Genomic DNA, 26,272 nt, shown 5'->3' with positions numbered 1-26,272 from the left:
TCTCAGATGTATTTTCCGCATAGTCCAATGTGTTTGTGGGAGAGGAGATTTAAATTTTAAAAAAAATGTAGACAATGTTCAGCTATATATATATATATACTTTTTTTAAACAAATATTACTTGTCAGTGTTGTTTAACTAAATTAAATAAGATGTTTAATAAGATAGTAGTTATAATAAAATGGAACAGAACACAGCAAAAATTATCATGCAGATTTTTTTTTAGTGTTTAGTGGCTAGAGTCACTCTCATTATAGCAAACACCACTACTATAATAAACTCATTCACTGTAAAAAAAACTCTGAAAAGACTCAACCAAAGCTACATAGATATGATGCTGTCTGCGAAAAGAAATTTGCTATACAAACTGTTCCTGTGGTCTTATGAGTTTGCTATAGTGAGAGTCAACTGTATCATGTTGTATTGTAGCATGTTCTTCTAAATTCTAAATTTAAAATGATTTATATTACTAGAGAAGAGCAGTATCGTATGTTATGGAATGAACTGGAAGTATTCATTAGAGTGAATTGTGTCACTGCAGAGCATCGCAGCATTCTTGACTGTCTACTAGAATGCCGAAAACCTAATAGTGATAGTGACAGCAGCACTACCATGAACAATAATAAGCTACAGCAGTCTGCAGTTTCATCAACAACTTCATCTGTTACAGGTAGTTTATTAGCAGGCGTGAAGAAAACTGCTGAGAAAATATTTATCAAAGAGGAAAAGATGGATGTTGATGTGCCAAAGAAGGAAGAGCAGTAAGTGTAATGAATATATGTTTTGCAATTTTTAAAATCTAGAACTTAATACTAATCAAGATAATGGAACTATTTCATTAATATTAATAAATATTTATAAAATTATTTGAAATAAATTTCTGCAGCACATAATTAACATAACTAACTACAACTTTGTATGGTATGTTATTACAATATTACAAATATTGTAATGTAAATTTACTAATCCACACCTATTTTTTATAACACAAATTCAAATTTCAGTTTAAGCCACTGCTCATTTCAGTTTTCCCAGTTCTTGTAGATAAGCTTATATGTTGGTTACACATACCTCTTTTTTTTTTAGGAAATGACAATTTAAACTAAATTATTAATTAAAGTTTTTATAATTAATAATTTAGTTTGTTGTCATTTCCAAAAAAAAAATTAGTTTTCCCAATTTCACACACTCCTTGATTATTTTCATCTCAAAGGTGGTACATGTACATTTGTTGAATTTTTACAATGTATAAATAATCTTTTAAACCTTTTGTAAGGATATTAATGAATTGAGATATGATGGAAACGATTCATTTATCTTTAGATATAAAGTAACTGATTCAAATACTCAGGATGATGAACACTTCAAATTTCCATCCTTAAAGAAGATGAGACCCAGTACAGAAAGTTTCCGCACACGAACTTCTGGTCCACAATCTGTGCTTTCCCTGTGGATGAACAGGGTTAATTCTGAGCATGCAAAACATCATATGGAATTTGCTGGGAGACTTTCATCTGGGGGTGGAATTGCTAAACTGTATGCAAACCTAAATACAGAAGGGTAAGTTTAAAACTAAGAAATGTACAGTTTGATTAAGGTAAGTCATTAATGTGGCTTTACCCTATTAACAATAAGCCTTGTATGCAAGATTAGAAGGCAGTTGTTAATTATAGATTGGTTAGCTACAAAGTATGTTTTTGTATAATTTTTAATTATATAAAGAGCTAATAAGCTTCATTTTGGCGATATAAACATTATTTAAATTAAGGGGATATTAAATCCCACAATGTGAGATTTAATATTCCCTTAATTTTTCCTTTTTTATCCAGAAAAAATAATTTTTCTGGATAAAAAAGGATCCTCCACCAAGGAATTTGCACACTTCAGAAGTTGGTACCTTGACTCAATTTAAGCAAAAAAATAAATTCATATCAACATCAATCTGACCATATCTCTCATGAAATTTTGGGGAAATATTCACTTCACAACACCACTGCTAGTAATTGCAGTGCTGCAGTTACTAGCAATTGAATTGTGAAGTGACCATATCTCTAACATTTAATGGGGGAGATACATATGCTGGAAATGATATTTTATTTATTATTATTATTTTTATTTTTTTTGAAAGCCTCTGAAACTCAGATTCCTCCCAGGACATCTTATAAAATTATTTCTTGGAGAAATAATTTTTTTATATAATATTCTCACAGGTATTATTGGAGTTTGTAACAGGATTCTATTGTATGCTATTAGGATGATAATGTTTAACTGTACCTGGATGACAATGCAAGCATCATTATCCAAGTAGAAGACAGACATTTTGAGCAGCTGTGAGCATACAAGAGTCTCACTGATATTGATTTCTTAAAATAATAGATTTTTTTAGCTTAAGAGCAAGTTTTAAGATGCCATTAAAATAAACATTTAACTGGATACAGTATTAAGTTTTTCTTAGTATTGGCAACCCATGTTGCTATAAACGTTTTCCCTTAAAATTACTCTGAAGTTTGGCAGATTTATTCTGTATATATTTAATTGCAAGGGTGTTAGCTTCTTCATAAACTTGGGCTACTTTCATTAATCTTGACCTACAGTCCTATTAGGGCACATAAGCTACCTGAATAATAGTTAAGAAATTTATGACTTCATTTCTTGGGAATTGCCAAGTTCTATTTTGTTATTATTATTGAGTTTTCTTGGTGTGTGTGTTGGGGGAAGCTTTGCTTTGTGATCTGGACTTTTGTTAGTTATGTAAAACATTGATAACTTAGGTTATTATCAGACTTTCAATAAAATAAGTAAAAGAAGAGTTGTAAAGAAATCCACAGATCGTCAAGGAATCCTTAGGTCCTATTGGCATGGTTGATGGCCTATACTTGCTTATTGCTCTTCTTCTAAAGAAAAATTTGTTTATTTTTCTTTTAAATGCTGTATAATTTTAGCTTATGGATCATGAAAAAGCAGGTTGAAAATAAAACAATTAAATGAAGATTAGAGATCATAGATACAAAAGTTCTTGGAAAATTAGGAGAATGTTCAGATGGCATCAATGTTCAAGGTTGTACTGTTGGTATAAACAGAATGAAAGATGAAAGTGTGTAAAAAGAAACTAGAGGAAGACTATACTCTCCAAGTGGTTTGCAGAATGAAAAAGATGGATTATTCAGGAAAAATCCTGCCATCCACCTCTATATGTTGCTGTAAAGAGAATGCTGTATATTCTCTTTCAGTCAGGCAGCTTGCATATGAAGTGCTGTAGCAATGGGTGGAAGCACCTCCGTAGTGTTTCCACTTGATTTGAATCCTGTTTAAAACGTAAAGAATCAAGGTTTTTTCATTCTGCAAACCACTTAGAGAGTATAGTCTTCCTCTAGTTTCTTTCTCCACTTTAAACATCTTTTGATAAACTTTCATCTTTCATTCTGTTTATACCAACAACCTTAAACATTGATGCCATCTGAACATTCTCCTAATTTTCCAAGAACTTTTGTATCTATGATCTCTAATCTTCATTTAATTGTTTTATTTTCAACTCTGCTTTTTCATGATCCATAAGCTAAAATTATTCAAACGGTGGCTTGTACACAGCTAGTTTAGTGTTTTACCTAATTTCTCTCTTATTCTTTATTAAATTTATTCAGCTGACTTCTGACAATATCAACTTTGCTTATTCTGTTGTCTGTTTCCATATTTAATGAGTGTTTAGACTCATGATTAAATTTAATGGAATGAATACAGCATGAAGAAATAATTAAAATTGTAATAACACAGCCAAGATCTAAAAACTGAAAGAAAAAAAAAATCCACTGCATAGTAATTTCAAGTTGCTCTTAAAATGAACAACCACAAGTGTAGCATTCACAAAACCAGACTTGTGAATGTATCACTATACCAATATATATTCATAGGCCTAGTTTTAACAAAATTAAGCTAATTGAGATAGCAGCTACTTACTGCAGAGGCTGCAGGTTTTTGCTCAAATGGTTTCATAAAGAAGTTTATATTTGAGGGACAGTAGTGAACATATGGGCAAAGAGCCATAATGTTAGGCAGAAATTTGTTCTGTAAATGGAGAATTGCATCATTGAAGGGGATTTAATTAAGATGGCAGTAATGTCAGAGCTCAGTAAGAGATCTTTGGTTATCTAAAACACAGGCTTTAATTTTCATAATAAGGTGTTAACTATTTTGGTTACTAATATGTATGATATGAAAATGTATGTTAATTTAGATTTATTTTATAGGGAAAGAGAAAATTCTAAATGAGTCATTTACCTCATGTTAAATTACGGCACAGCAGCTAGAGAAATTTATAATTCGAGAGAAGAAAACAAAAAAAAATTGCAAAGGACTAATAGCAATAAATCGAAAAGATAACGAAGAATTTTGTATATTGAACATGTTCATTTTATTACGGAAAGATGCCACTCATTTATTACCATCCAGAAGACAGCAGCAAAAGAGAAGGATCAGGAAGACATTGCAGATATCTAAAAGAAACAGTTCTGAGTGAAAACTATAAAATTTGTTTATAAACTGTTTAATAAAAATGCCAGATTTATATTCATTGTTATATTATAATACCCCACCCCCATCACTGTATTTTAAATATTTTTAGACGTGCCAGCTGTTTTTCACTGATTAAAAAAAAACTGACAATTCCAGTACTGTATTAAATCCATGAGGACTAAAGGAATAGTTTCTTTTTGTGGAAGGGTTACTATGGTGAATTTCATTTAAAATAGTACTAGTGTTTGATAGTTTGTTTTTAAAGACAGACACACCTGCATGTGTGTATAAAATGTATATAAAGATCATAAAGATATAAACTTTGTTGAACATGTCTGATGTAATAGCAGCATTCCTGTGTAGCATTCAAATGCTGCCTGAGAAAAACTCATTGTGATTTCAAGTTATTTGATGTGTTTAAAAAGGGTAACTTCTCAGAGGCATTTGTCTGGTGAAGAAATACAAACACAAAAAAAAATTATTTGCAGTTCTCTTTTGAGTGAATAATATATCTGCTCTTCAACCAGCAGCTGTGGATTCAAATCCCTGTAGGCTTGAATGTTTGTGAATGACTTTAGGCAGGAATTGTCCAATGTGAGGCCATCATCTTAATTCATCTTTAGTTTTTTAGAGTTAATTGACGACAGAAGACAATAAATACATTGGTTTATATGATGAATTAAGGAAAACAAAAAGAAAAATGATAACTCAGCAGTATGAAATGAGATATAAAAAATACCCATAAAAATTGTAAATAGTTTAATTCAGTGACAAATGAGTATATGAAGACAAGAGGTCACAATAAAGTCAAACTGCCTCAATAAGGAATGAGGTCAATCCAGCGCTCACGATTGTCACAACCTTCCTGATATTTATTTTCTGTTTTTAATAGTCTTCCCTTGACTTGTATTTTTTTCTGTCATTAAATACAGAATATCTGCAAAGGTAGAAGCTAATATATTTCAGTCAGAGACTCAACCAGATATAACATAAAATTTAGCCAATCTTGTTCTGGAAAGTTAAAACATCTTTCATATTAATCTAGTGTTTTAAATTAAATGAAGTTCTCTAAGGCGAAACAGCAACAATGATTTTTTGCATGTAGTCACACAAGAAATTGATAACTGATACCTGCATCTTCAATGCAAGTACCAAAAAAAAAAAGTAACAGTTTATTTAGAAATTTCCTATTTTTACTTGATAACTCTGAGTTTTGTAAACGTGGTGATTAACTTTCTATCCAATCATAAATCAAAATCATAAAACAAAAATCACATTAGTGAAGATCCATTAACTTCTCAACAGGAACTTAAATAAGAAATCTACTGAAAATCACCATTTTATTTCTTATATTTATTTTCCTTGTTTATTAAGGGAATCATTTACACTTCTATCCATTTTTTTTTTTTCAATGCTTCTCTCTGTTTTTTTTTCTTGTGTCCATCAGCACTGTTGGTGTCATATTACACTAGAGCATACACTGTATTCTCTGATTTGCAATTGCATAAATGATACTTTAATTCCAACAACATAGAAAAGTGTACATCTTGCGAATTCTTCTTGTTGCTGCTGAATTGGAAAACCATTTCCACCGGTGACTGACCATGAGGCAGAGTTAGGCTTAACAGCCTCACTAGTCCACTACTAATAGTGAAACTACAAGTACTGCTGCTGTATATTTTTTACATCAGGATATAATTATCACTGTAACAATATTGTATAGAACTTTTATTACAATTGTAATTAACTAATAGTAAAATCTTCTTCAAGCCAAATCATGTAAAGATATTTTAAAAATATCTTTACACCATCATCCTAATTATTAGACCTGAAATTGCTTGAAAAGGTACTGTGTGAGTGAGATTCACATAATAATAAAAAGGTATTATGCATCTTCATTTACTTGCCTGATAAAATGTTACTTTTATAACTTCAAATGAATGGTCATTTTGGCCAAAGTATGAAACATAGTACTGGTACTGATTTCACACCTGGAATTTAGTGGAAAATATAGGCCGGAGCATTTATTTGACCCGTGGTTCAATCATTTAGGGATGTTTTATAATAAGGATGATCTAATAAAAATTGTGCCATCTCTATTATAAAAGAGATGGCTAGCATGAAGGGTCTTTTTGTTAAGTTTCTTAATTGTACAAGAAAACAGCTCACTGGCATACTGTATTTCTCACATTCCTTCATAAGGAAGCAACTTGGTAGAGGGATCACTTTGCCTTATATGGTCAAGGTTTTGTTGCAAATGTTTTCAAGAAATACAATGTAAAAGTTCCAGTAAGCCAGAATCAAAATCTTAATGAAATCCCATGAGATTTCAACATAGACATCTCCATGATTAACTATCAAAACTATGTTCTATATTCTGACCAAAAAGCTGTTTTGTTTTGTTTGAAATTTTAAACAACATATATACAGCACAAAAGAAAAGATCTGGTTTATTGGCATATGCCACTTAAAATGTGTATAATAGCTGGGTGATAGAGCAACTATGCTGTTCTTTTGTGAATACAAATATAACTGCCAAGTTATCCTTGTTAAAAGACACCATATAGCCTTAAAACTATAGTGACAAGCTTTATATGAATATCAACATTAGATCTCTTCAAAACTAAATTTAGCATCCCCTTATTGACATAAACTCAACAATTCTGGATAGTAATTAGGGTTTTAATTCCACAAAGTGGAATTTCTGTATCAGTGATTATCCTTATTATATATATACAATTTTTAAGATACAAACTTTGTTTTTCAACTTCTGAGATAGGCAGCTGGATACATTAACTACTGAAACATATCATTTACTGTAAATAACTATAACAAAATTATGTATATTATTTCTGGGAAAACTCCCATGTTACTCCTCATTATAAACTATTATAATACAGCTATATTGCCTGCTTCAGTTTAGGAGTGCCCCTGTTTAAATGTCATTGGCTATTTACTCATGGGTTCTTAGGGCATTATGAGTGTAGATGTACTAAAAAGTATATGTAGCTTAAGGAATAGAAATTGCACATACCTTTTTCTGGGTGTTGTGGCTTTTCCTCTGTCTGCGATGTCGAGAACTGCAGAGTGTGTGTGTGTGGTGGGGGGGTAGGCAGTTTGGTAGAATAAGTTAGAAAAACCCGGGGTTTTTTTTCGTAATATATAGAAACATATACTTTTATATAGGGTGGGGAAAAAAGTGAAAGGGTTAATTTTTTAAAATAAGGAGGGGAAAGGTGGTTGACGGGGTGTGGACCGTTTCGACTATTCGTGGTCATCATCGGAACATATTGGGAAAGTGGAAGCTATGTCAGGTCGGGTGGGTGCTTCAGAGGTGTTTGTGTTGTCTCCTATTGGTCGGGATTGTGACCTCAATTTAATGTTGTGAAGCTTCCAAACCTCGGAGATTATGTAGGGCCTGTGTACGTTGATCGAGTTCGCGTCACACTTTATAGCTATTGTTTCCGATATTCTGAGCATTGTTTCATTGTCTTGTCTGTCTATTATGATGGCCTTGTCTATCTGCGGGGTGTGTTTTTGTTCAAGGGCGTGAACCTATTTCCGTTTTTCCTGTGCTTTGTACACGATTTTTCTTTTCAATGTTGCGTTTTTTAGTGTTTAAATGTTCTGGAATAGGGATGTTACAGTCACGGAAGTGTTCTTGTAGTCTTGCCCATAAAGACCTGATGGTGGAACCTGTGTAGGTGATGTCACAGTCTTTTTGGCAGGGAAATTTATAGACTACATTGTGCTGTTCAAATATATCTTTTTGTGTGTGAGGTTTGGTGGATTTTAGGAGGTTAGCCAGTTTTTGGCTTGTGGTGAATACCAGTTTGTAGTCAGTATGTTTGAAGATGTATTTATAGGCTTTGTATGTGTTTTGGGTGTATGGTAGTTTGATAATTTTTTGTGTAGGGAAGTTCGTTTTGGTACTTGGGTTGTTTTGGCGGTTTTTTGCCGTCTTGTTTGCGTAGTTAATCAGTTGTGTAGGATAGTTACGATTTAAGAAGATCTGTGTTAGTTTCTTTTATTTCAGCGTTTAAAATAGCTTCCACTTTCCCAATATGTTCCGATGATGACCACGAATAGTCGAAACGGTCCACACCCCGTCAACCACCTTTCCCCTTCCCCCTCCTTATTTTAAAAAATTAACCCTTTCACTTTTTTCCCCACCCTATATAAAAGTATATGTTTCTATATATTACGAAAAAAACCTGGGTTTTTCTAACTTATTCTACCAAACTGCCTACCCACCACCACCACCACACACACACTCTGCAGTTCTCGGCATCGCAGACAGAGGAAAAGCCACAACACCCAGAAAAAGGTATGTGCAATTTCTATTCCTTAAGCTACATATACTTTTTAGTACATCTACACTCATAATGCCCTAAGAACCCATGAGTAAATAGCCAATGACATTTAAACAGGGGCACTCCTAAACTGAAGCAGGCAATATAGCTGTATTATAATAGTTTATAATGAGGAGTAACATGGGAGTTTTCCCAGAAATAATATACATAATTTTCTTGTGTCTTATAACCATACAACCCCTAACATTGGCTCTCTACTCATAATTCCCCCCCCCCCACCCCCCTCGATCACAAACACCATTAAAATTAGCCTTCACCTAACGCACATACCAACATAAGCTTATGCCATGGTCGCACGTCACATGCTCAATGAGTGCATAAACTTTACAAAAAGTACATACCAAAAAACCATCCTAACATACACCGCTCAAAAAATACACATAACTTTCCTCAAAAAATGCCTCGATCACAACATCACACCAAAATTCGTGACGGTACGCGGCAACAGCACAATTCACGGAATTGTGGTGTTGCCGCGTAATGCCGTCTTCCAATAATAGCACAATTCCGTGCGGAATTGTGCTATTATTAGAAGATCGACACGCAAAGAAATGGTACACACTAACAAACACCCAATACAACAATCGCGCTGCTTCCAACCCTTCGGATATTTCCGCCTTAGAACACACAAAAAACAATTCCATTATCAATCTATAACACCACAATCTCACGCCCGACGAAATCACCATCCTGAACAAAGGATTAAACTTTGGTGTTTCCCCAAAATACATACAAAACAGAGACATCATTACCGAAATGCAAGCGAAATTAGAGTATGACCCTAACAAAGAAACTATATTCCACAAAATTAACAACATCATAAACAGTAAAATAATAATTAAACCCAACATCACCCCCAACCTACAAGTAGCCCTTTTATCCCTAAAGAAGAACCCGAACATTATTATCAATAAAGGGGACACCGTAGTCATCACAAACCAAGCCGATTACCACAACAAGATAACAGCCATCTTAACCGACCCACACACCTACCGAAAAATACAAATTGACCCCACCTCCGACCTCATAAAACAAATCAACGATACCCTACACATCCTAAAAAATGAAAATAAAATTGACAAAACCACACTGAAAAACACAATCCCCCGCACTACACGCACCCCTTGTATGTTCGGACAAATAAAAACCCACAAAGACGGGTACCCGATGAGACCAATAGTCTCCTACAAAAATACCACCACAGCCCCTTTATCAAAATTCGTAGCGAAACTCCTCAAACCACTAACCACAACGTCAAACTTCATGATAAAAAACACGGACGACCTTTTCAATAAAATAAAAGACCTAACCCTATCCCAAGAAGACATCCTCAATTCTTTAGATGCGGCCTCTTTATACACAAACGTGGACGTCCCCAGAACTTTAGACATCGTACACACACTACTCACAGAAGACCACACCCTACACTCTCGTACTAAACTAACGCCCATTGACATTATTAACTTAATAAAACTAGTAATCTCGGCAAACTTCTTCAAGTTCAACAACAACATGTACATACAAATCTTTGGACTCCCCATGGGCCAAAACATCAGTGGACAACTAGCGGAATTATTCCTGGCACATATAGAATCACTTCTACTCCACCCTTCCCTTCCCCCCGGCATCACCTTCTATGGCAGATACGTGGACGATATTCTGTGCATTGGAAATCCCACACACATAACCACCTTAAAAACATCCCTAAACAGCTACAGCAACAGGTTAAAATTCACCACAGAACAAATCCATCAACTTCTTAAACTTGACATTAACCAGAACACACAACAAAATAGCCACGAAAATATACCACAAACCCTCACACATCGGAAACTACCTCCATTTTCACTCATACCATCCGTATTCTGTTAAAAAATCCGTCATCTTATCACAATTCATAAATGCTCACAAATTTTCAACCAATCAAAATAGTTTAAACGCTGAAATAAAAAAACTAACACAGATCTTCTTAAATCGTAACTATCCTACACAACTGATTAACTACGCAAACAAGACGGCAAAAAACCGCCAAAACAACCCAAGTACCAAAACGAACTTCCCTACACAAAAAATTATCAAACTACCATACACCCAAAACACATACAAAGCCTATAAATACATCTTCAAACATACTGACTACAAACTGGTATTCACCACAAGCCAAAAACTGGCTAACCTCCTAAAATCCACCAAACCTCACACACAAAAAGATATATTTGAACAGCACAATGTAGTCTATAAATTTCCCTGCCAAAAAGACTGTGACATCACCTACACAGGTTCCACCATCAGGTCTTTATGGGCAAGACTACAAGAACACTTCCGTGACTGTAACATCCCTATTCCAGAACATTTAAACATTAAAAAACGCAACATTAAAAAGAAAAATCGTATACAAAGCACAGGAAAAACGGAAATAGCTGTTCACGCCCTTGAACAAAAACACACCCCGCAGATAGACAAGGCCATCATAATAGACAGACAAGACAATGAAACAATGCTCAGAATATCGGAAACAATAGCTATAAAGTGTGATGCGAACTCGATCAACGTACACAGGCCCTACATAATCTCCGAGGTTTGGAAGCTTCACAACATTAAATTGAGGTCACAATCCCGACCAATAGGAGACAACACAAACACCTCTGAAGCACCCACCCGACCTGACATAGCTTCCACTTTCCCAATATGTTCCGATGATGACCACGAATAGTCGAAACGGTCCACACCCCGTCAACCACCTTTCCCCTTCCCCCTCCTTATTTTAAAAAATTAACCCTTTCACTTTTTTCCCCACCCTATATAAAAGTATGTTTCTATATATTACGAAAAAAACCCGGGTTTTTCTAACTTATTCTACCAAACTGCCTACCCCCCCCCCACCACCACCACACACACACACACTGCAGTTCTCGGCATCGCAGACAGAGGAAAAGCCACAACACCCAGAAAAAGGTATGTGCAATTTCTATTCCTTAAGCTACATATACTTTTTAGTACATCTACACTCATAATGCCCTAAGAACCCATGAGTAAATAGCCAATGACATTTAAACAGGGGCACTCCTAAACTGAAGCAGGCAATATAGCTGTATTATAATAATATAACAAAATTGCCATTCTTATGCAGGAGCATTCAAAGTTTTCTAATCTAATTTTTCCTAGTTTGTGAATAAGTTCGCTATAATTGTTGACCTGACAACCAAAGTTATTTTTGGTTGTACTAGTAATATTTGATCTACCACTTCATGTCTAGACATGTCATAGAAACATGTGGTAGACATGATAGTCTGAAAAAATGGCTTAACAATTCGGAAGGAGAATTCTGTTCCCCAAAACATAAAGACAAGAAGAAGAAGAAAAAATCTTTGGGTGTAAGTTTTCTTATATATGATTTTGCCATAATTATTTTTTACTTTTACTATATTTGAATTACATTAAAAAAAAAAATTATTGATCAACCAAAAAGATTTCCTCAGTATCACCTTTGGGTATCTCTCTACCAGAAAACATCTTATGATGCCACATTTTGAGTGTGGACATGTTACTATGAAGCTCCCATAGTCTTGTTCCAAAAACTCATCAGAACAAACCATTTTAGTTAACAAAACTACTTAAAATTATCATTTTGATTAGTATTACATTCAGTTCATGTCAACTCAGTTTGCTTAAGGGTCAAAGCTGTATAACTGAGAGGAGACCTCCACATAGCCTTTAAAGGAATGTGGAGAACCGACCAGGGCTTCTGACCTAATGTCCAATCCTCACCTTCTCGTGGTACACCCTGTTGGGTATCTACTTTGATACTGAACGAACGAGGATGGGCTGGCAATTTGGGATTTAGCCGATCAAATTCTATTGTTATTAGTTAAACCAAAATAAAAAATGATGGTACAACATGACAAAATTTCATGCCGGCTGGGGCGTCGCCCGGTTAAACAAGGCCCCCGTTGTTTTCACCAGGGAACCAGGGCGAACAGTGAAAAATCAGCTACTGGAACAAATCTGAAAACAAACCCCAACTCAACATCACCAGAGTTAAAGATCGGTACTATCAACATAAGAAGCCTGAATGGCAAAGAAATGGAGCTAGCTGAGGAATTAGATAAGTACCAGATCGACATAATACGGGTGACTGAAACAAAAAAGACCAAAACTGGTGAGATCTTTCTGAGCAATAAATACAAAATGTTATATTCAGGCAATGACCATCAAGGAAAAGGAGGAGGAGTAGCCATAGTATTCAACACAAAATATGAGGCTAATCTTCTTGAATGGCAGTCAGTCTCAAGTAGAGTAATGTGTGCAAATATGAGAATGGGGAACTGGACAATGAGACTTATTTGTGCCTATGGTCCCACAGAAGGTTCTACTAAGGTAGAAGTGGAGGAATTTTTTGACGCTTTAGAAAAAGCAACTGACACAATGAAAAAGGAAAAGTTGGTCCTTGTTGGGGATCTAAATAGCAGAGTAGGAAATGATTGTGAGACATATAAAAATATTTTGGGAAAATTTGGAGAAAAGAGCAAAGCTAATAATAATGGCAAATATCTGTTGGATTTCTGCTCAGGACATGGACTGGTTATTACTAACACCATGTTCCAACATAAAAATGTGCACAAATTCACATGGAGAGAAGACGCTAGGAATAAGAAAAGTCTCATTGACTATGTTATTGTTGATAGTGATGTTTTCTCTCTGGTGCAGGACACCAGAGTGTACAGAGGATTTGAAATTGGAAGTGATCACTATTTAGTCTTGAGCAGGATAAAATTGAATTTCATATTGAAAAGAATAAATGTAAGAAAGTTTTAAAGCGAATAAAAGTTGAGCAGCTCTCAGATGTGAACTGTAGACTAAAATACAGAAAGATTATTGAAAAGAAAATGAAAGAGTTTGAGAACAGGAATCAAACCTTGGAGATGCTGAGGCAAACTCTGAAGAGAACATTGATTGATTCTGCCAGAGTGTGGTGAGGTTGTGTGCAAGGATAAAAAAATCAGAACTCCCTGGTGGACACAGGAAGTTAAAGAGGCAGTGAAGGAAAAGAAGAAAGCATATCGAAAGTTCCTGGCAAATAAGTCAGCTTTTACTCTTACAGAACACAGAGACAAATGTAAGAAAGCTAAAGAGTGTGTAAAACTAGCTAAACAAAAGTCATGGGAGAACTTTTGCAAGAATATAGAAAATAAATATCAAGAAGGTGGCAAAATATTCTGGAGGTTGTTGAAGCTTAGGAATGGAGGAAAGGGTGCTGTAAAAGGAGTTAGAGATGATAAAGGTGACATGAAAACAGGAGAAAAAGATATCCTTGAAGTATGGAGTAATTACTTTGAAAAACTGCTAAATGAAACAAGCAGTGATAAAAAACACTGACCAGGCATGCAGTCAGGAATACATATCCATACTTGAAGTAGAAAAAGCCATCAAAGGCTCGAAATGTGGAAAGGCAGCAGGAGTAGATGATATTCGACCAGAAATGCTGAAGTATGGTGGTATAAAAGTCTTGCAGTGGCTGCACTGCATAGTTCAGAAAGCCTAGACAGAGGGACGAATTCCCGATGATTGGAGTAGAGCTATCATAGTACCCATATATAAAAAGGGAAATAAAACTGAATGTGAGAATTACAGAGGTATTTCCCTACTGAGTGTTCCTAGCAAGATCTATGCAAGTATACTTGAGAAACGGTTGAGAAGAATTGTGGAAGAAAAGCTTGGTGAAGAACGAGCTGGATTCTGGCCAAATAGAGGCTGTCAGGATCAGATCTTCACTTTACGACAAATAGTCGAGAAAGCATGGGAATATAACAAAGATCTGTATTTAAGTTTTGTCGATTTGGAAAAGGCATATGACAAAGTGCCAAGAGAGAAGCTATTCAATACGCTGCAGTTATATGGTGTCAATGGGGCATTATATCAAGCAATACTTAGTCTTTATTTGAGTTGTAAGTCAGCAGTTAGAATTGAAGGAAGTACAGGAAGATGGTTTAATGTTAAATCTGGTGTGAGACAAGGATGTACATTATCCCCTCTGTTATTCATTATCTATATGGATCACATTATGAAGGAAAGTGGTATTAAACATGATATCAAAATTGGAGATGTTAATGTCAGCTCTTTGCTTTATGCGGATGATGTTATACTTCTAAATAAATCCGCTACAAGTCTGCAAGATTCTCTGACTAAATTGAATAGCTGTTGTAATATATATGGTATGAAGGTCAGCATTAAAAAGACAAAGAAAATAAGTAGAATTGTTGAAAATGTCAACTGCGTTGTGAACGGGGAACCTGTGGAAAAAGTAAAACATTTCAACTACTTTGGCACAATTTTTACTGAAGATGGTAAATTAAATATGGAAATAGACAATAGAATCAACAAAGCTGGTATGGTAGAAAGTCAATTGTGGAATAAGAGAGAAATTAGTCTGAACACTAAATTAGCTATATACAAGACAGTGTTCAAACCAGTTTTAACTTTTGGATCTGAGATCTGGGTCAGAAGTAAAACACTTGACCAAAGAGAAGAGACCGCAGATATGGGAGTCCTGAGAAAGATTAGAGGCGTGAACAGATGGCATCAATGGCAATATCATATTAAAAACGAGGATATTAGGAAAGAACTTGACATTGTCAACATCCAGGGATGTGTTAGCAGAGCTAATCTCAGGTGGTATGGTCACTTAAACAGAATGGGCGAAGAAAGATTAGCAAAACAAGTGTTCTCTGCCAAGTTGGCAGCAAAACAACCCAGAGGAAGACCAAGATATAGGTGGATTGATACGATACAATGTACCTTAAACGACAGAAATATAAGATCTGATAATGTTGGAGTCTTGACAAGTAACAGACTGATTTGGAGGAAAATTGTAGATAGGAAGTTAGTAATGATGTAAATTTTTCATGTAGTACTATCATATCCTGTATACACCCCCTTGAGGGTACATGGCAGGAATTTGATGATGATATGAAAACTGATTGGAGAGTTTATGAAAATACAATCTTCAGCATCAGGGTTGCCTTAACTTGCACTACTTGCTGTTTACTAGTTCTTTTGATTAAGGTTTCACTGGCCTGACAACTGTTTCAAACAGTTGGTTTTCATGAGAGAACAAGTGGGAACCTTAAAATGACAATTTTCATTCAATATCAAAGCAATTCTGATTCAGAGTTGCTTATATATTTAAGAATAATTATGAAAGAGCCAAATGTATTCATTTTGGCATTGTAAAATAAACAGAGCGAAGGGAACTCTGATGCTGAGGATTGTATTCTCATAAGCTTTTCTTTATTCAAAGCCCTCAACGTTTTGATACATTGTGTAGATATATATATATAGGGTGTCCCTGAATTCATGGCCCAAACATGAGGGGATGGTAGTACACACCGAAACCACCAATATTCGTCATAGAATATGCGGCTGCAAATGCAGTGAGGAGTCAGAAATGAAGGACAGACACAGGTTTCCAGAGTGACATTTATTGGAGATTATTACAACAAATGCTCAAACATAAGCCCATTAATGTTGATACACGCGGCACAACGTCAGAGTAATGATTGGCGTATCTGCTCGTAAACACTGGGCTTGTCGCGCAGATCGCTGGCTGCGACAGAGACTTGAGCTATCAGATCCTCTGTGGACTGCAGAGGCATCTCGTACATGGCACTCTTCAAATGTCCCCACAGAACGAAATCGAGAGAAGAAATATCAGGCAATCTGGGGGGGGGGGGTATGCGATGGGACCACCATGCCTAGTCCATCGGTTCCCAAATATGGCATTAAGATGCTGATGCATGTCCATGCTGAAATTGGCGAGTGCACCATCGTGCTGGAACCACATATGGGAACAGATGGTCACTTGAACATCTTGAAGCAATTCCTGCAAAACCTGTTTCAGAAAAATACGGCACATTCGCCCATCGAGGCGGTCCAGCAGTAGGTAATGTCCAATTAAGTAGTCATGCATGATCCCCACCCAGACATTGATGGCGAACCATTGCTGGTTCGACTATGGACGTGTACCATGGGGGTTCTGGGCAGCCCACAAATGCACATTATGGATATTGACTACGCCTTCACGTGAGAAAGTTCATTCATCCGTTAAGAGCACGAGCGGGGAAATCACTAACCTGTGCGACACTTTGCTGCAGGAACCACTGGGTGAAATCCATGCACAGGGGATAATCAACAGCTGTCAATGCCTGCACTCGCTGCAAGGGATAGGGGTGTAGCCCTTCTGCATGCAGTACTCGCCAGACACTTCCGATGCACACCCAGGCTCCGGGCAGTAGATCGCATGCTTGTACCTGGGTTATCTGTCACCATACACAATATGTCCTTGCTCATAGCTGGCATTCTGACCGTCTGGCTTCATGTCGATTGACGTGGAAGGTGCCTTCTTCACACAGCTGACGGTGCAGTTGCACAAACATTTTATGATCGGGTGCATAGGATATCGCGCACGGTACAGTCTTTGCGTCTCTCTACCATCGTCCTCGGCTATGCCATACATCAGGTGCATATTGGCTTTCTCTGTGTTCATAAAATGGTCCATCTCATGTCCAGTTGACGCTGAGAATGTTGGGGTTTGGCCAATCCAGCGCTTTTAAGCCGTGCCCCCCACCGGCACCGGGCTGCATATTCTATGACGAATATTGGTGGTTCCAGTTACTACATCCAACTCTGAGAGCCATGCCTGACTAATGCCAATAATTATAGGCCACAACATATTCACTAAAGTAACAAACTCAACCACTTTGTTTCTAATGCTCCTGGTATTTATGTATAGACATAAGTTATCTCCTCACTTTTTCCTATACCACTTATAGTGATAACTGATGACTAGTACTTATCCATGTTTCTTTAACTATCTTATGCTTCACACCCACATTTTGTGTGAATATAAAAATACGTTAAAACCAGTAAGGAGGTTGAGGTCAACTTGAAATTTTCTGTATAAATAAATTATGTCATTTTGCTTTACACTTTAGTTTGTTTGCTGCAGGATATAAAAATGAATTTGATATGTGCAAAAACAAAATAAATTACATTATTCTGAAATATGAAATCAATCTTAGCAATAAAATTATTACTGGAAATATTTGAAATCTTATTCTTCAGATCAGTGTAGTGGAACATTATTTTATTGAGATTTATTCATTTCTATGAAAATATTGACAAAGTTTTAACTTTTTTTTTTTTTACCGTAATTAACAAAAAAATGTTTTCGAAATGTAATTGCAGCAATTTTTTTTTACCTGTTTCCTTCTAAAACTCTAAATATGGTTATATCATTGTCATTATGCTAACAGTTTTAGATACATTGTTTTGCTTTTATGAACAACAAAGGATGTCTTGAACAGATTGGGGGATTCTCGGGAAATATTTTGAACAGTGGCACTTAAAGCCAAACCCTACCAAAACAGTGTCCACACCTTTCCATCTTAACAGAGGCAAAAACTACCAACTCAATCTAATTTTCTGTGGCAGCCCAGTCAAGCATGATCCTCATCCACAATTACCTAGAAGTGAATCTGGATAGAAGTCTGCCCTACAAAAATCACATCTGTAAAGTAAAAAACAAAATAAAAATGAGAAACATCATCAAGACTAAGTGGAACTAGCTGGGGTTGCAGAGCTGAGGTACTTAGGTTCTTGGACCTGGCCCTTGTTTACTCTGCTGCAGAGACACTGTGCACCAGTCTAGGAGTGCTCACACAAACAATATTTGCTACCAGTGCTTTCCAACATAGCTTCACTAAAAGAACTGGAGAAAATCACTACTCCCTACTGCCTCTCCACTCAACCCTTATAAATCCCTCCCATTTTAGGACATTACCAGAGCCTTTTCTGGCCCAGCACCTTCGACTCATAGTCCATTGAACTTACCATTTGGTAAGTTCAATGGATTATGAACATCGAAGCCCAGCTTTCACCTTCCTAGAAGACTATGGACAACAGAATCAGGGTGAATGTGGCTACCTCCTACATAAATGGAATATTGCAAATAGCCCTTACTCTGCCTGCACACTGCACCCATATCCTGCAGACTATGAAACATGGTGACCTGCTGCCCCCCCCCCCCCCCTGCCATTTCCACAGCAACCTGCAGGAGATACATCATTAAGTGTCAAAGTAGGCTCTACAGTGGCTTTTAACATTGGACATCAAACTATTGCTGAACTCTATTATAAGAATACCTACCTACTTGCTTTCCGAAAATGCAATGGATAGTTTTTTTTTTTTTATATTATATAGAATGTTGCGCTTCGCAACCATATGCCTGGGGAAGGAGTGTCCTAGGTTCAATTCCCGTCGGTGACGTGAGGAGCTGAAGGATCTTCCTCAGCCATAGCCAAGTTAGCCAGTCTTGGGCGTGGACAGCAGGGTTTTTTCCCCAGTTTATTCTGGGGTTTTTCATCCCGCAAAGCAGGCAAACTGGCCTTGAGAACTTAACACTACAGGCCATAGGATATACTGGGGCATAGGGCTGATCACCTTATCCTGTAAACGGATTGAGGTCCGATGATCAATGGACCCTCGACACCGCAAGGTAAAAGAGGGTATAAAGAAGATGATGATGATGATATAGAATGTTCCTCCAATGATAGTATCCAATTAACATGGTTAAACTGCCTGAAGCATATATTCTTCATATTAGCTCAAAATTTATTTTGAGATATTTTGATTACATTCTTCCTTCTCTCAGTGCCAGGAACAGAGTTATAACTACATTTTATCTTTAATTTCCTACCAATTTAATACAAATTTTCACATTTCACTACCCAATTTATTTATTTTTTTGAGAAAACAATAATACTGCCATGTCTGCTGAAGCAGGTGCATTTAAAACTGGACCACCTCTCTGCAATTTGATTATTCCAGCTATTACCTTGAAATTACATTACATTACCATTACAGTGAAAATAGAACAACTGAGGCTATCTGGTGTTGAGACTGAGGTCAGCAAAACAAAATATACAGTTGGTTGCTATAGACCATGGGATAGAAAAGATGGAGATAGTATGCATTGGCAAACAGACTCAATGAGTAGCAGGTGGGTAATTACTATGGGGGATTTCAACTAGGGTAACATTGATTGAAGGGAGGAGAGAACACATGGGAGGAAGGAAATGGATTTTATGCAGTTACTAAGGGATAATATCCTGAGACAGCATGTAATAGAATATACTAGGGATTCAAGAGTGCTCGATCAAGTAATTGCATCTGAGAATTTGTCAATAATGAATATGACTACGTTGCCACCAACTGGTAAGTGTGATCATATGGTCTTGACCTGGGAGGTGGCTAAATGTGTGAAATTTTCACATATTAAGACAGGGTAAATATGACAAGCTTGTGAGATAGCTTGGATCCGTGCCATGGCATGTAAAACTGCAAGGGCTGGATATTGATAGGGCATGGGAAGTGGTAAAGGAGTGTTTGAGGGAGGTAATGGCCAACTGCATACCAAGAGTCAGGAGAGTAAATCAAATGGGAGTTAAATGGATGAATAATACCATTAAGCTGGAGCTGCAAAAAAAAAAAAAAAAAAAAAAAAAAAAAAAAAAAAAAAAAAAACAATTGTGGAGGGAATTTAAGGAGAAAGGTGGCCTATAGGCACAAGAACAATACAAGGTACAGGCCACAAGTGTGGTAAATAAAGCAAAAGCAGATTATGAAAGGAAGTCAGCAATGCAGGCTAAAGAGAATCCCAAACAGTTCTTTCAATATGCTGCACGTAAAAGAAAAAAAGTATATGACAATGATTTTAAGGAATGCTGATGGTGGGAAGGCAATAGAATCAGTCGAAATAGTAGAATTACTAAGTGAACCACTTTGCAAGAGTATATTATCCAGGCAGTGATATTGCAGGAATGAGGGAACCGATGTTTAATCTAAGTCTTAGCTCTGGGTTAGTTGTGAGGAGGTGAAAAGAGGAGGAAAATAGTTCAATTGCATAAAGAAGACTCCAAGACTGCTGTAGCAAATTACCAACTGATCAGGAGTCATTGTCAAATACACCTATACACCTAAACCTCTTTTTATGCAAATTTTGTTTACACGAATTGGGATATCAAAAATAATTTTTTACGCGAGTTTTATTCACTTTTATGCGACCAACCTAAAGTTTAAGTTAGGAAAAAATCCATAATTCAAAAAAATTCTGAGAATTTTTTAGGACTGCATTCTCGTTTCAATTAAGAAAATTCTAAATTCTTAGAAATTTCATTTATTGGGAATTCCCCAAATTACATAACTGACTGCACATAAAAAAGCAGTTCTTAGCAGTTTGAATTTGGTGTTTGAGAATTGTTTTTGTGAATTGAATTGTATTGTGTTTGAGAATTTGGTGTTTGAAAATTTTTTTGCATTTTTTAAGTGAAATAAAAATCGCATTATAAAATTAATAATTTTGCCAAGCTATATGTAATTTTCAAACTTTCATTTCATTAACCGAAGATTTTAATCCAGCCCTCACATAATGTTGCCGATAATAACCAAAAAAAAAAAAAGGGAAGCTGTTTCCTTGGAGATAAAAATTCAAATTTTAGATTGTCTTCAAACTGGGGAAGGTGCGATGGCTGTGGGTAAGTATTTTGGAGTCCATGAATCAACTGTCAGATCTATAAAGAAAAATGAAGAGGCTATTAGAAAAGCGGTATATTCTGGTACAAAATCGAGTGTGAAATTATTGTCCTACACAAGAGATGTTGTTCTAGAAAAGACTGAAGAAGCTTTAGTGATGTGGATGGAAGATAATGTACAAAAAAGAATGCCAGTTGACGGAAATTCCATCAAGCAATCAGCATTGAGATTTTATGAACAGATTAAAAAAACTGCAGCCAGATACTTCATCTCAAATGAGGAAAAAAAATATGAATTTCATGCAAGCAATGGTTGGCTGACTAAGTTTATTAAAAGACATGCTCTTCACATAATATGAAAATTAAAGGTGAAACGGCTTCTGCTGATGAAACAGCTGCTAAAGCATTTCCACAAAAACTTGCTAAAAAAATTGAAGATGGAGGTTACACTCGTGAACAAGTTTCGAATATGGATGAAACCGGCCTTTTCTGTAAAAAAAAAAGGCCGAACAGAACTTGGTATCAAAAATGAAAAAAAAACTGTTATTTCGTTCAAAGCAACAAAGGATCGCATAACACTCCTATTTTGTTCGAACGCTTTAGGAGATCGGATGCTAAAACCATCATCAAATTCCTGCCATGTACCCACACGGGGTGTACAGGATATGATAGTACTACATGAAAAAAAATTATATAATTACTAACTTCCTATCTACAATTTTCCTCCAAATCAGTCTGTTACTTGTCAAGACTCCAACATTATCAGATCTTATATTTCTATCGTCTAAGCCACTTTGTACCGTATCAATCCACCTATATCTTGGTCTTCCTCTGGGTCGTTTTGCTGCCAACCTGGCAGAGAACACTTGTTTTGCTAATCTTTCTTTGCCCATTCTATTTAAGTGACCATGCCACCTGAGATTAGCTCTGCTAACGCATTCCTAGATGCAGACAATGTCAAGTTCTTTCCTAATATCCTCGTTTTTAATATGATATTGCCATTGATGCCATCTTGTTCACGCCTCTAATCTTTCTCAGGACTCTCATATCTGCGGTCTCTAGTCTTTGGTCAAGTGTTTTACTTCTGACCCAGCTCTCAGATCCATAAGTTAAAACTAGTTTGAACACTGTCTTGTATACAGCTAATTTAGTGTTCCGACTAATTTCTCTCTTATTCCATATGAATTTATTCAATTGACTTCCCACCATACCAGCCTTGCTGATTCTGTTGTCTATTTCTATATTTAACTTACCATCTTCAGTAAAAATCGTGCCTAAGTAGCTGAAATGTTTTACTTGTTCCACAGGTTCTCCATTCGCAACACAGTTGACATTTTCAATGATTCTGCCTATTTTCATTGTCTTTTCTTGCCAAAGTCCTCCCATGACTTTTCTTTAGCTTGTTTTACACAGTGTTTAGCGTTCTTGCATTTGTCTCTATATTCTCTAAGAGCACAAGCTGACTTATTTGACAGGAACTTTTGATATGCTTTCTTCTTTTCCTTCACTGCCTCTTTAACTTCCTGTGTCCACCAGGGAGTTCTGATTTTTTTTATCCTTGCAGACAACCTCACCACATGCCTCTCTGGCAGAATCAATCAATGTTTTCTTCAGAGTTTGCCACTGAATCTCCAAAGTTTGATTCCTGTTCTGAAACTCTTTCATTTTTTCTTCAATAATCTTTGTGTATTTTAGTCTACAGTTCACATCTGAGAGCTGCTCAACTTTTATTCGCTTTAAAACTTTCTTACATGTTATTCTTTTCAATATGAAATTCAATCTTATCCTGCTTAAGACTAAATAGTGATCACTTCCAATTTCAAATCCTCTGTACACTCTGGTGTCCTGCACCAGGGAGAAAACATCACTATCAACAATAACATAGTCAATGTAGTCAATGAGACTTCTTATTCCTAGCCTCTTCTCTCCATGTGAATTTGTGCACATTTTTATGTTGGAACATGGTGTTAGTAATAACGTCCATGTCCTGAGCAGAAATCCAACAGGTATTTGCCATTATTATTAGCTTTGCTCTTTTCTCCAAATTTTCCCAAAATATTTTTGTATGTCTCACAATCATTTCCTACTCTGCTATTTAGATCCCCAACAAGGACCAACTTTTCCTTTTTCATTGTGTCAGTTGCTTTTTCTAAAGCCTCAAAAATTTCCTCCACTTCTACCTTAGTAGAACCTTCTGTGGGACCATAGGCACAAATAAGTCTCATTGTCCAGTTCCCCATTCTCATATTTGCCCACATTACTCTACTTGAGACTGACTGCCATTCAAGAAGATTAGCCTCGTATTTTGTGTTGAATACTATGGCTACTCCTTTTCCTTGATGGTCATTGCCTGAATATAACATTTTGTATTTATTGCTCAGAAAGATTTCACCACTTTTGGTGTTTTTTGTTTCTGGTACTTATCTAATTCCTCAGCTAGCTCCATTTCTTTGCCATTCAGGCTTCTTACGTTGATAGTACCGATCTTTAACTCTGGTGATGTTGAGTTGGGGTTTGTTTTCAGATAACCACTGCTCATAAATAGATCATTAAGGCCACGGCCAATGAAAAGCGTAGATTTTCAAAAATTGCCAGTTCGTTGGATGGCCAACAAAAAAGCTTAGGTGACCATTGATATTTTCACTGAGTCATTCCACAAACATTTTGTGTCAGAAGTTAGATGCTATTTGTTTGACAAGGGTCTCAAATTTAAAGTGCTTTTGATTCTTGATAATGCACCCGGTCATCCTGCCATAGAACACTCAAATCTGCAATTTTTTTTTTTTCTGCTGCCCAATACCACATCATTGCTACAATCTCTAGATCAGGGTATAATTGCGACTTTTAAAACATTATGTCAGACGAACACTTCAGTACGTTTTGAACAAGTTAAATGATGATGAAACACTGTCAGTTATGGATGTGTGGAAAAAAATTTCAATTATAGATTGTATCGATCAGGTTCGATTATCATTATCTGAATTGAGACTAGAAACTATGAATGCATGCTGGAAAGCTATTTGATCTGCATGTGTTAAAAAGAATACTCCTATTCCCTTCAATCATACTGCAGAATTCCCCAATATAATAAGTTTGGCATGTGAAATTGGCAGAGAAGGATTCGATGATCTTACGTCAGCAGATATCGAAGAATTGTTAATTGATAAACCTCTTAGCGAAGACAAAATAGTGGAGATCATTTCTGAGACTCCTGAAAGTGAAGAAGTTAATGATAATGATCAAGATAATCCTACTTTTACTGCTGATATAATTAAAGAAAGTCTTAAATTGGCCAGTAATTTAGGCAATTATTTTGCCCGACATGATCCAAATGAAGAACGTGCTGGGAAGTTTTCACCTGAGCTTAAGTTGTTAATGTCTTCATACAGAGAATTATATCGTGACTTATCTAATCATCAACACAGCGATTAATAACTGAGTTCATGCTTAAAACTACTGAAACAACCAGTGGTACTTTTGTTCAAGACATGACAAGAAATACCATTGTTACAGTCTCATGAAAACTTTGGTGTTTATTGTCAGAAACTGATAGTGAATGACAATTTTTTTATAGAATCTTTAGCAAACAACTGAAATGAATATGTTTTTTTTTTTTTTTTTTAAGTTATTAAAATTCATTATATGTATGTGTGTTCTCCATGAAATGTAAATAAAAATCTTATGCTCCTAACGAATTTAATGTTTGTTTTTATTCATTATTTTGCTTATATTTCAGGTTTGGAACCAATCTTCACTTTTTCTAGGGAGTTAGTAATTCTTTTTACACGAATTCGATTTATGCATAATTTTTTAGGAACGTATCTATCGCGTAAAAAGAGGTTTAGGTGTATATGGAGAAATTGGTCAAGAGCAAATTACAGGAATGGATAAGTGGAAATGGGATAACTGTATGGGGGGGGGGGGCAGCATGGCTTTATGAAGGGTAGATCATACTGCAGTACAGTGATGGCTTAATTGGATAAGGGTAATGGGTTTACAGTGATACTGCTGGACTTTGCAAAGGTTTTTGACAGGATACCTAATCAGTAAACTGCAGCACATGGGGATGGATATAGGGTTGGTGAGAGTGGTTAATGGAGAGATATCAGAGTAGTTTATTCAGGAGTGGAGTCCAAAAGAAGGCAATTATGCAATATTCACCATGAAGAGATAAAATTCTGTCTGTGTAATGCAGGGTTCTGATTTCTTGGACCACTGCTATTTAAATTTTTCATTAATGAAGGAAAGGATCTGAGAGGAACTGTTCAGTTATTTGCCGATGATGCAAAGTTGGGTAGGGCAATAGTTAATACACGTGTCAAATTTTTGCAGGATGATTAGGATAGATGGCAGCATGGGCTTCTTAGGCCCATGAAAAATGGATGTCAGTTAAATGTGAAAAAGTGTAAGGTTACGCATTTTGGGGTGAAAAGATTATCAGCAGTATACCACATTGCTGGAGCCATACTGCAGGAAATCGATGAAGCCAGAGACTTGGGAGTGTTAGTGGATAGGGAGTTAAAGTTTAGTGGGCACAGCAAAAGTGGCTAAAGCAGCTCATCAGATCACTTGGTTACTGAAGAATACTTTGATGAGCAGAGACAAGCAGGTTATTGTTCCTCTTTATCAAGCCTTGATAAGACCCCCTCTTGACTACTGTGCACAGATCTGAGTGCTAGAGTTTCTTGATGATGGGGAGGATCCAGAGGCAAGTGACCAAGATAGTAGCAGGTCTATGGAATGAACCTTACGAAAACAGGTTGAAGATTTGTGGGCTGCAGAAAAGGGGTGATATGATTGAGAC

General features: G+C 36.1%; 1 protein-coding gene across 5 annotated transcripts in view; it reads left to right on the top strand.

The window, feature by feature from the left end:
• Positions 1-4,713, top strand: part of asun (integrator complex subunit 13 asun) — a 333,447-nt gene extending 328,734 nt beyond the window's left edge. For all 5 annotated transcript variants that reach the window (XM_090415856.1, XM_090415858.1, XM_090415857.1 and 2 more), the window contains 3 exons: positions 473-760; positions 1,323-1,559; positions 4,244-4,713. In XM_090415856.1, the coding sequence (XP_090271982.1) occupies positions 473-760; positions 1,323-1,559; positions 4,244-4,265 (547 nt within the window). In that variant the 3' untranslated portion in view covers positions 4,266-4,713. The remainder of the gene's footprint in view (positions 1-472; positions 761-1,322; positions 1,560-4,243) is intronic.
• Positions 4,714-26,272: the final 21,559 nt, after the last annotated feature.

The sequence above is a fragment of the Typopeltis vanoorti genome, chromosome 3 (assembly GCF_054136105.1).
Source record: "Typopeltis vanoorti isolate ZY-2024b chromosome 3, IOZ_Tvanoo_1.0, whole genome shotgun sequence".
In the NCBI taxonomy this organism is placed as follows: Eukaryota; Metazoa; Arthropoda; class Arachnida; order Uropygi; family Thelyphonidae; genus Typopeltis; species Typopeltis vanoorti.
Note: the sequence above shows the minus strand (reverse complement) of the source record. Positions and strands in the feature narration are given on the sequence as shown.